Source organism: Pseudorca crassidens, chromosome 15, assembly GCF_039906515.1.
Source record: "Pseudorca crassidens isolate mPseCra1 chromosome 15, mPseCra1.hap1, whole genome shotgun sequence".
NCBI classification, from domain to species: domain Eukaryota; kingdom Metazoa; phylum Chordata; class Mammalia; order Artiodactyla; family Delphinidae; genus Pseudorca; species Pseudorca crassidens.
Window position 1 is genome coordinate 3597856 of NC_090310.1, and position 12203 is coordinate 3610058.

General features: G+C 50.3%; 1 protein-coding gene across 1 annotated transcript in view; it reads right to left on the reverse strand.

Moving 5' to 3' along the window:
• MMD2 (monocyte to macrophage differentiation associated 2) overlaps positions 1-10098 on the reverse strand; it is a 70948-nt gene extending 60850 nt beyond the window's left edge. Inside the window, exon 1 of the mRNA XM_067705399.1 lies at positions 9892-10098. Within this exon, the coding sequence (XP_067561500.1) occupies positions 9892-9938 (47 nt within the window). The 5' untranslated portion in view covers positions 9939-10098. The remainder of the gene's footprint in view (positions 1-9891) is intronic.
• Between the last annotated feature and the right edge of the window lie 2105 nt (positions 10099-12203).

Below are 12203 nucleotides of genomic sequence, written 5' to 3' on the forward strand. Positions count from 1 at the left end.
TGGCCAGGAGTCCCGGGTTGAGGCATCAAAGGCTCCCTCTGCTCAATGGGAAGAGTGATTTTGAATCCCATGATCGATTAGTGATGTCTGCCCTGGGTACAAGGGAAGGCTGACAGTAGGTGTGCTATGTATCCTACCCTAATAATCCTATTAATGTTCAGGCAGTACTACCCTTAAACAAGAGGGACTCTGTCCCTAAGCCTGTGCCGTTAGATCCATTACTTCTCCAACTTTCACGCACACATGAATCACTGAAGGATCTTATGAAAATAAACATTCTGATTCCATAGGTCTGGGGTGGAGCCCAAGATTCTGCATTTCTAACAAGTGCTAGCTGATGCCAATGCTATAGATCTGTGGAGCATGTGTGGATCAGGGTTTAGAGGTCCTGCTCTCACAAACTCAGACTAACTTGTTAGGGAGACTTTGAGCACCTTGGTCACGGGGGATCCAGCACTCATCGCTGGCAGTGTGAGCTGTCATCCTGGACGTTCACTTTGTGAATAACACGGGCAGGACCAGTACTGCTTCACATCTCCTGTCCTGTGTCCTTGGAACAAAAGGTGGGTGCAAATCTATACAATGGAACATCACTCAGCCTTAAAAAGGAAGGTACTACAATGAGGTATCACCTCACACCGGTCAGAACGGCCACCATTAAAAAGTCTACAAATAACAGACGCTGGAGAGGACACGGAAAAAAGAGAACCCTCCTACACTGTGGGTGGGAATTTAAGTTGGCGCAGCCACCATGGAAAACAGTATGGAGGTTCCTCAAAAAAAGGAAAAATACAGTTACCATATGATCCAGCAGTCCCACCCCTTGGCATATCTGGACAAAACTATAATTCAAAGAGATACATGCACCCCTATGTTCACAGCAGCACTATTTACAATAGCCAAGACATGGAAACAACCTAAATGTCCATCGACAGATGAATGGATAAAGATGTGGCATATATATACAATGGAATATTACTCAGTCATTAAAAAGAATGAAATAATGCCATTTGCAGCAACACGGAGGGACCTACAGATTATCATACTAAGTGAAGTAACAGAAAAGAAAGAGAAAGACCCTATCATTTACCATATGATATCACTCATATGTGGAATCTAAAATATGACACAAGTGAACGTATCTACAAAACAGAAACAGACTCACAGACATAAAGAACAGACTTGTGGTTGCCAAGGGGGAGAGTGGGTGGGGGAGGGATGGCTTGGGAATTTGAGATTAGCAGATGCAAACTATTACATATAAAATGGATAAACAACAAGGTCCTACTGTATAGCACATGGAACTATATTCAATGTCCTGTGATAAACTATAACGGAAAAGAATGTGTGTATATATATATATGTATAACTGAATCACTTTGCTGTACAGCAGAAATTAACACAACATTGTAAATCAACAATACTTCAATAAAATTAATTTTTTTTAAAAGAGGAAGAAAATTCTGACACTTGCTCCAACATGGATGAACCTTATGCTGAGTGAAAGGAGCCAGACGTAAAAAGGACAAGTATTGTAGGATTCCACTCACACGAGGTCCCTAGAGCAATCATATCCATAGGCACAGAAAGTAGAAGGGTGTGGGTCAAGGGCTGGAGGAGGGGGACGGCGGAGTTAGTGTTTAACGGGGACAGAGTCTCGGTTTGTGAAGATGAAAAACTCTGGGAGATGGATGGTGGTGACGGCTGCACAGCAAGGTGAATGTACTTAATGCCGCCGAAGTGTACACTGAAAACTGGTCAAAACAGTACATTTTACATTGGGCATATTTTACCATAATTTTTAAAAAACTGACTGCATCCAAATGCTGTGAAGGTTTGTGGGTGATGCCACTGCTGGCATTGGCAGCCAGAAAGATGTGAGCAGCAGGCAGGCTTGGGTAAGAGAGAAGACAAACCACAGTCACGCTCCCCGTCCGTGGGTTACACATCCCAGGGATTCAACCAGCCGGGGATGGAAACTACTACGCGATCCGCGGCTGATTGAATCCGTGGATGGTTGAATCCACGAATGCAGAACCCGCGAATACGGAGGAACACCCGCAAGAGATCTGAGCATCCGCGGACACGCCAGCATTCGCGGGAGTCCTGGAACTAAATCGCTCCCTTATCCCCGCTCCCCGCCCCCGCGGGTACGGAGGGACGACTGCCATTCATCCGCGAAAGCCTTACTCTGAAGACAGCATGAACGCCATAGGCTGATGCCCAAGAAAGAGTCACAGCCCAGTAACCTCAAGCATCCATTCGTTTCTCTTCCTGTTTCATTTCCAGGTTTCGAAGACACTCATGAATTGCCTTGGAATTCCCAGTACGGGCACATGGCAGCTGAGAAGCATGTGAAACATTAATGAATTCATATCACTCCTGAACTTGTATATGTGCAGGACTAGAGGTAACTTGCATTAGACATAACTCCTGTTCTTTTCTTTTTAATTGAAGTACAGTATAGTTGACTTACAATGTGTGCCAGTCTCTGCTGTACAGCAAAGTGACTCAGTTTTACACATACAGACATTCTTTTTTCAAAATCCTTTTCCATTATGGTTTAGCCCAGGACACGGGATATAGCTCCCTGCACTATACAGTAGGACCTTGCTGTTCACCCATTCTAAATGTTGATAGTTTGCATCTACCAACCCCGAACTCTCAGTCCACCCCTCTCCCTCCCCCCAACCCTTTGGCAGTCATAAGCCTGCTCTCTACCTATGCTTTTTTTTTTTCCTACCTATTCTTTATGTTGGCAATGAGGTGGACACTGAACTCCAGATGTGAGCAGTTTCATTTCCATATGATAGGTTTCAATCACATTTTCAAAAAACATCAAATAAAATATTTCAGCTTTACTTAAATACTGTTTGACTTTAAAATGTTACACTTATTCATCTTAATCTGTATTTTGCCTTTTCAATTTAATAGAAGTTTTTGAATATTTTAGAATTAAACATCATTTAACTTTTCTCAGTTTCTGACATTTGCTTTAATTTACATTTGTGGGGTTTTTTAAATTACATTTTTCATTTGAATCCCTTACACTAGTGCTCTTCCAGAGAAATTTCTGCAATGATGGAAACGTTAAATGTCTGTGTTGTCCCATACAGCAGCGCTGGCCACATGTGACTATAGAGAACTTGAAATGTGGCTGGTGTGACTGAGGAACTAGATTTTTAATTTTATTTTAATAAATTTAGGTTTACTTTTTTTTTTTTTTGGCCGCATGGCATATGGGCCCTTAGTTCCCCGTCCAGGGATCAAACCCATGCCCCCTGCATTGGGAGCACAGAGTCTTAACCACTGGACCTCCAGGGAAGGTCCAAGATTTACTTTAAATAGCCACAGGTGGCAAGGGCTACAGTTCCCGACAGAACGCCTTTAGATGATTACTGTTAACAGAACCCAAATATAAGTGAAAATCTTGACTATAGATAATGATTTTGCTGCAGTGAAGTCAATCAAATAAATCATATAACATACATAATAATTAATAAACTATGTCTTTATTACTCATCCAAGCAAGGCTGCCCAGCAACGAATGCCAAAGACGCGTGTAAAAATTAACTACACTCAGCTGCCTTTCTATTTATTTATTTATTTTTTTGGCCTCACCACTCGGCATGTGGGATCTTAGCTCCCCGACCAGGAATCGAACCCGTGCCCCCTGCAGCAGAAGCGTGGAGTCTTAACCACTGGACCGCCAGGGAAGCCCCCTCAATTGTCTTTGATGCCAGCCAGTCTTCAATCAGATGACGGCCACCGTTTTACAGAGGGCTCAATGTTGTCACCACAGAAGTATAGTTGTCGGAAGGAGGACAGAACCCATTTTGTTGAGAAGCTTGTTAGCTTGGTTGTTTTACTTGAAATAACCAGACATACGGCAGGTGGGCTTCCGCGGGGACATTGCTCTGGCCCGACTGCGTTTGGGGCGGGGCTGTCAGTGAATGAACAAAGGTGGCCGGCGCACAGACAGTGTGTTCTCAGAGCCCTTCCAGTCCCGGCGAGGGTGCAGGCAGCAGGGAGGGCTCGGAATTCTAATCCCCGCGTCCAGTGGGGAGTAGAGACTCGGCGTGCGAGACACGTGCCCTGCAGCTGCGGGTGATGATGATGATTATTCCCCAGGGTCGTGTTGGGGGGGGGATGCAGACAAGCAGGGCCCAGACAAACCCAGGTGTGAATCCTACCAACTGCTCTACGGCCTCGGGCAAACCAAACAGGACTAGAAACTGCCGCTACTCCCAGGACGGCCAAGGATCAGAGGAGACGATGTACAGGAAGTGTGGGTCATCTATCTCCCCCTCCTCCATGAAGCCCTGGGCCGACCATGCCCCAGGCAGCCCGGCAAGGCAGAAGCACCCCTGAGCCCCTTCTCCAGCCAGGCAGACACCTGCTGACGTCGGAGAAAGCCCTGCCAGGGTGGAAGGGTTCCTCCGACAGCCCCGTGGATGTTGAGAAACTTGCTTGTTACAAACTGCCTCGAGTCCTCTCTGGAAAGAGACAGACTGGATAACAATAACAACGACATAAACAGCCACCGCTCTGGAGCACCGGCTGTAGACCAAGGACCTCGCCAGAAGCTTCACATACCTCATCTTCATCACCTCAAGAAGCACAAACGTTTACGAAGCCCGTGACCTTCAGAATTTCAGAGTCCCGGCTGGTGCAGGACTGGTCCTAAGTGGCTGTGAAGGGACCTCAGATAGAAGGACGGGGACTAAACCTACAGAAGGCCTCCCAGGGCCACTGCCACCATCCCACCTGTGAACCTCACTTACAAGGAGGAAAGCAAGGCTCAGGGGAAAAGTCCCCTGCACAAGAGAAGACGACAAAGAGGAGGGTGGAATCACAGCACAGGCTCCTGGCTCCTTCTATGTTTCCCAAGGACCCCGCCATGGAAGGAGTGGGACCCGATCTTTTTTTTTTTTTTTTTTTTGCGGTACACGGGCTCCGGACGCGCAGGCTCAGCGGCCATGGCTCACGGGCCCAGCCGCTCCGCGGGACGTGGGATCCTCCCGGACCGGGGCACGAACCCGCGCCCCCTGCATCGGCAGGCGGACTCTCAACCACTTGCGCCACCAGAGAAGCCCAAGGGGCCCGATCTTTGGCCTTAGGAGCAACTCCAAACACCATGGCAGGAACTGCGCTGGGGGGGCAGGGCAGGTCCCCAACCAAGTCATTATAGTCTGGGCCGTCGGTGAGCCTCGGCACCAGGCCAACACCCAGAACTGAAAATGGATCAGGTATGTGCTGCAGAGATGCTCCTGCAGCGTGTGCACAGAAGCGGAATCCAGAAAGCAACCTGAGTGTCCAAAAGTGGGAAATAATAAAATAAAGCAGGGTGTGATGACGACATGGAATATTAAGCAAAAGCCCCCCTTAGGCTGAGGTTGCAAAGCAATTATGAAAGACAAAGGAGACGGGATTACGGCAGGTCAACTTTCAAAAATTAGAATACAATGCTAGCTATAGAGTACCTACAGAAAAAGCCTGGAAGAAAAGTCAACACATCTAACAGTGATGATCTCCAGACCATGGGATCAAAGATCTGCTGCTTTCGTCTTTACACCTACTTCCCATAATTGAAAAACTTTTCTCCAAGGAGCGTGTGTTACATTTATAACCATAATGTTAGTTTACAGTGGCCCACGTTTAAGGTCACATTGCATTAAGCGAAAGAGGGTACCTATGTCTTCGGAGGTCAATTCGCTCATCCTAAGTCACACAGCCAGTATTACGCAACAGATTTTGATTGGTAACTGCTCAGGTGCCGTTCTGGACATGGAAGCAGCAGGGGGCACAGACAGACAGGTGGACTACACTTCCCAGCTTCCTTGCAGTGAGGTGGAGCCACGTGGGGCTCACCCAGGAAACGTGAGACCTCGCTGCCTTCTAGGACACGCGGAACCCAGTTTATTTTTCTTCTCAAGTTAAGAATTACAAGGACCCACAAGCCCCCGGTGTATCTTTCCCTCCCTCCCTTACAGGTAGCCACTAACCTGATTTTGGAATCATCGTCGTCTCACTTTTCACGTACTTTTCTCTGCATTCCTAAACGACACAGTTTACTGGGATTTGAGTGTTACATGATTGGAGTCATGCTTTCTTCCGTGTTTTGCTACTGTTCAAACACGTCTGTGAGATTCATCCATACGTTGCCTGGGACTGGACTTGTTTTCCTTGCAGGATTACTGCTCCATTGCATGGATACATACGGTTCCATCAACGTGGACCTCTGGGCTGATTCCTGCTCTTGCTTACCTTGAACAGTGCTGCTGAGAAGATCCTGGGCCACCTCCCCCGGCATACATGTGCAGAATTTCTCTAGCACAGACACCCAGAAGAGAGTGGCTGTGTCCAAGTTTACATGGTAATTTCTGTTTTCCAAAGTAGTTATAATAGTATTGTCAGACCTCTTATATACTGAATACAAGAATGGCGTCCCATGGACTCTTATTTCGCATTTCCTCGATCACCAATGCCAGCGAGCAGCTGTTCACATGCTTATGGCTCATCTGTGTCCTCCCTTCCTGAAATGACTCTCTTTTTACATTTTCTATTGGGCTGTCTTTTCCTTATTGCGGTTCTCTATAGATTCTGGATATTATTATTTACTTAATTTTTTTTTTGGCCGTGCCGTGCAGTTTTTGGGATCTTAGCCCCCCAACTAGGGACTGAATCCGTGCCCCCTGCAATGAAAGCGCTGAGTCCTAACCACTGGACCTCCAGGGAGTTCCCGATTCTGGATATTAATTACTTGTTGGTTAAATACGTTGCAAATGCAAATATGTCCTTCAAGTTCATGGCTTGTCTTCTCCTGTCTTCCTGGCATTTTGTGGTAAATAAAAATTCATAATTTTTAATGTAGTTGAGTTTATCAATCTTTTATGGTTTGAACTTTTTGTGCCTTCAGAAATCTTTACCTAGCATGATAGCCAAAAGATATTGTTTCAAATTTTCAAAAAGTTTTCAATTTTTTTTTAAATTTCACTTGCAAATCTTTAATCCATCTAGAAATGCTTTTTCTGTATGGTGTGAGGTAGGACTCTAGTTTCGTTGTTTCCATCTAGATTATTGTCTCAGTACCATTTATTCAATAGACCATCCTTAACTGGGTTCATCAGCAAGGCAACCTTTGTCAAAAGTCAAATGCCTTTATATACATGAATCTGTTTCTGGCCTCTCTGTTCTGTTCCATCGGTCAGTTTGCCTAGCCCTGAACCAACACTACAGTCTTTAATTCCTAGAGCTTGATGATAAGTATGTTCCTGGATGTAGATAAACCATTCAAGGACTCGAGATTAGAACCTTAAAGATCAGCTGGTACAACCACCCACTGAGAAACAGAGGCTCAGAGACGGAAAGCATCTTTTGCAACGTCACACAGGAGCAGTGTTAAGAGCGGAATGTTTGTGTCCCCCCTCCAAAAAAAAATTCGCATGTTGAAATCTAACCCTCAGTGTGATGACATTTGGAGGTAGAACCCTTGGGCATAATTAGGTCATAAGGGTGAAGCCCTCATGAATGGAATTACTGCCCTTATACGAAGAAGCCAAAGAGCTAGCGCCGTCTCTTTCTGACCTATGAGGATACAAGAAGTCGGCAGTCTGTAACCTGGAAGAGGGCCCTCACCAGAACCCGACCTTGCTGGTACCCTGATCTCAGACCTCCAGCCTCTAGAACGGTGAGAAATACTTTTCTGCTGTGTATAAGGCACCCAGTCTACGGTACTTTGTTACGGCAGCCTGAAAGAACTAAGACCAACACCCATCTCTCACCCTGGAGGACATTCCTGTCCTGTTCAGTATGACAACCACTGACCACATGTGTTTATTGAGCACTTGAAATATAGCTAGTTCAAACTGGGATGGGCTGTGAGTATAAAACACACCAGATTTTAAAGACTTGTGGTTGAAAATAAACTGTAAAATATCTTATGAATAATTTGTTTATATTGATTACATATTGAATATCCTTTGGATATAAAGTGGTAACTAAAATATATTCTCATAATTAATTTCACCTGTTTCTTTTCGCCTTCTTATGACAGTGAGATGGGAAATTAGCCACACATTAAACTGAACGGCTATGAGAAAATTTAAAACTACCTCCGTGGCTTGTATGCTATTTCTATTGGACAGGTCTGGGTCATACTATTAAATTCACTCAATCACAAAGCCTTGATTAAGGACATAATATGTGGACTGGATGGTAGTAAGGGCCGCACAAGGAAGAAGGGAACAGAAATAGTTCTAATCAATGCATTCCATTTCCTCACTGGACTCGTCACCTGTAGAAGCGTCATCAGCCCAAGCATGGAAGAAATGGTTCATGGTCCAGCCCTCAGCCCAGCTGGAGAGCTCTATTCCAGTTACAGTGGGAGCAGCACCAGTGTCAAAATCTAGAGATCATTTAGACCAACCCTCCTGTCTAACGGATTAACCAGTAGAGGTCCAGAGAGGTTGAGACGCCTACCCAAGGTCACACAGCAGGTGTGGGACAGAGCTCCTTCCCCGCCTCTGAAGTCTCCAGCCCCGGGTTTCTCCCTTCCCTTCGAGTGAACACTCCACCAACTTACATCTCACACCAGCACACAGGACCCTCGAGAACAATCCTCTGAAAGTCCAAGTTCCCACGCCAGACGAGACCGCCTCACAGATCTGTGCAGCCAGCCCCTCCCACCTTCCCGCCAAGAGAAACACCACAGGAGTTCCTCCGGGCCTTCCCACCAGCAACCCCTTTCCAGCGGGACTCCCCAACTTCATGAAGGAGACACAACGCCCCCCCACACCAGAGGAAACAGAGATGAGACTGAGAGGGAAAGGACCCAGTCCTGCCTCCCCACTTTCCCGCCCTGAAGCCGAGCTCAGCCCGGCCTCTGGGGTCAAGCTGTGCTCCATCTGACAGCAACTTGTGGAGACTTCATGGGACCAGGGACCCTCAACAATTGCCAGGAGACAATGAGCTGTGTAGGTGTGACAGCAAAAAGGATGCCAACCCAGCTCAACTCACCACCTGCCCACTCCACCCACGGAGGCAGGAGGCCTGGCGGGAGGGTAAGAGCAGGTGAAGGCGGGCTCCCCGGGGCAGGAGGCCGACGCCTAGGGCTGCACACCCAGAGCAGTGGGTCCTCCCGCAAGACTCCTAGGGGCGAAGGGGCAATCCTAGAAAAGGGTTTTCATCCAGCTTCCAGGCAAGCCCACCCCGCCAAAATCTTTGAGGAACTTAATATTCCCTCCCCTCCCCCCAGCCCCTTAATTGGGAATCAAAGCGACAAGACCTTGGCTTCCACTCGGCAATGTGAAATCACTTTAGAAGAAGAAACTGAGGTTCAGGTGGGACCACAGACTTCCCACTATGAAAAAGCCAAGATGTATAGGTCCTGGTCCTGTGCCTCAGTTTCCTTACCCATTCCTCCTGCTTGCTAGGAGGGTGCTCAGGGGTGGTGCGGGGGACAGGGGTGGTCGGGGGTTCGCTGGGGCGGTGCGGGCCAACGCCTTTTATCATTAGCAAAAGCGCCGAATAGCGATTGAGCCCGTGCAAAGTGCTTTGAAGGGATCATCTCACGTAATCCTCGCGGGGACCCCAGGGGTGGGGACTCTCATTATCCCCGCCTTTGAGACCTGGAAGTTGAGGTTCAGAGAGGTGAAGCGACTCGCCCCAGGGCACCACGCTAAGTCGGAGGCGCGGGGAACCCGCGCTCCTCCCGGGTCCAGGGCGCAGAGCCGCGCGCGGAGACTCACAAAGACAACGACGTCTCGTGTCCGGTTTCTTCCGGCCGGGGACAGGGTCCATTTATCACCCTGAATTCTCGGGGCGGCGGGGGGAGCGCGCTGGCGGCGCAGGAAGCCGGACCCGCCGCCCGCGCTCCCCACCCCCGCTCACCTCGCGTACTTCGTCTTCTGGAAATCCAGGAGCCGCGGAGCGAACATCGCGGCGGTTCCATCAGCCTCCAGCCCGGGGCTCCGACCGCGGCAACTTGAAGAGGCCGCGGCGCCGGAGCAGCAGGTCGGCGGCCGCGGGGCGGGGGTGGCCGGGGGCGCGCGGAGCCGAGCTGGAGCCGAGCCCGGAGCCGCCGACGCCAAATCCCGAGCAGCTGGTGGCGGGCGGGGCGGGGGGGCTCCGGGCCAATCGCCTGAATCCCCGCAGCCCCGGCCCCCTCCCCGCGCGGGGCCGACCCCTCCCAGCCTCGCTGCGGGAAGGGAACCCTGGGGGAGGGGTGGAGGCCTAGGGGGAGCTTCCGAAAGCAGCCCCTTCTTCCTTGCTCCCCCGGCCCCCTCGTCCCGTAGTTTTTCCTGCGAGAAGACTGCCTGTTAGACGGAGCCCCGCTGTCCCCCGCGGCGGGGGCCGGGACGCCAGGGGGGGCGGACCCTGCCCGCGTGCCCGCCCTGCGACCCCTCTCGTGGCCGGCCCCAGAGCGCACCTGTAGCTCACACTCCCCCCTCCGCCCCCGCCTTGCGTCCCTGCGAGGTGCGACGGCCCCAAGAGGATGGCGCAGGCTCTGGGGAACCCCCTAATTCCCAGAGGCTGTGACTCTGGGGACCCTCACGACCCTGAGACAGGGGCACACGCATATGGGCATTTGGTCGCCAGGTACCCAGGATGTGCCCACCACCACCCCAGCCCCCAAACCCTGCCCCTCATCTTTACAAAATTCAGCTTTCTCCTTTAGGGGACCTTGGCCTGGGCGATGGGCTATGTGAAACCACCTACTGGAAGAGGTGACACCCTGGGGGCTGCTGGAAGGCAGGACGGCCTTTGATGTGGAAAGACAGGTCCCCAGGTAGAAGATCAGGTCCCTCCTTCCCACGCACACACCTCCCCCTCCTTCCCTCTCCTCCCTTCCCTTCCCAAGCCCCAGCTCCCTGCTACTTTTTATAACAAGATTTATTTGAGATCCTACTACACAGTCAGAAAATAATCCCACCCACGTCCTCTGCCCCAAGGTAGCTAGAACAAGATGAAGGAGAAAGACAAAAGGACTCCATCAAATTCATTTCTGCACTCCAGATGCTGGGCACACGGTGGGCACACACACCTGAAATTGGTGAGGACCAGAAGGGTTGCAGGTAGATGCGTTCAGAGGCCACTGCAGGGCTGGGGGTGGGATGGTCAAGAGAAGCGATCCAGGGATGCTTAGGAGGTAAAAATCCACCAGACCCTGTTGATGGAGGACTAGAAGTGGGGGGTGACGCCTGGAATTCTGGCTGGCCCTGCTGGGTGGGTACTGGTGTCACCTAGGGAGGGGGGCGGTGACAGGAGTAGGGGAGATCATGAGTCGGGTTTTGGCCAGGTGAGCTTGAGGTCAAGGTCGGCATGGGTGGAAGGCCAAGGGATGGACATGTGGGCCAGAGGGTCTGGCAGGGTCCCAGCCCAGCCGGTGAGGAGGGGCTGGGAGGGTCAAGCTGGACAGATCCCTTAGCGCCGTGGGTTTCGAATTGCTCTCTGGACTTGCTAGCGCTGTGACTTCCAGTACAATAACCACCAGCCTCGTGCAACTACTTACGTCTACGTTGAGTTAATCGAAATAAAATTGAAAATTCATTGCCCTGGTTACTAGCCGTATTTCAAGGGGCTACCTTATTGGACCATTGCCAGCATCATGGAAAGTTCCACGGGACAGCACGACACCAGAAGATCGTGGAGTCAACCTAGGGCATGGTGAGCAGCATTTAAAAACAAAGTGAAATAGAAAAGATGCAATGAGAACACGTCACGTTCAAGAAACTTCTGTTTGTATACATCTGGGTCCTGGTTGCGATGGAAGATCTATTTCTTACTAGGAGTCATGGTTAAGAAGGACGAGGAGGGCTTCCCTGGTGGCGCAGTGGTTGAGAGTCCGCCTGTCGATGCAGGGGACGCGGGTTCGTGCCCCGGTCCGGGAGGATCCCACATGCCGCGGAGCGGCTGCGCCCGTGAGCCATGGCCGCTGAGCCTGCGCGTCCGGAGCCTGTGCTCCGCAACGGGAGAGGCCACAGCAGTGAGAGGCCCGCGTACCGCAAAAAAAAAAAAGGAGGGCGAGGCTCACAGATGTGGTGGCTATAGCACCTCCTGTCCCCTCATATAGAGGAGGGAAAGGGAGGCTGAGAGGGGCCAGGGCACCCTCCCAAGGTCGCACAGCCTGAGGAGCAGGACCTGCCCCAGCACCCAGCTCTGCAGGCTCTGAGCTCACTGCCTGCCACAAAACCCCTGTTCTA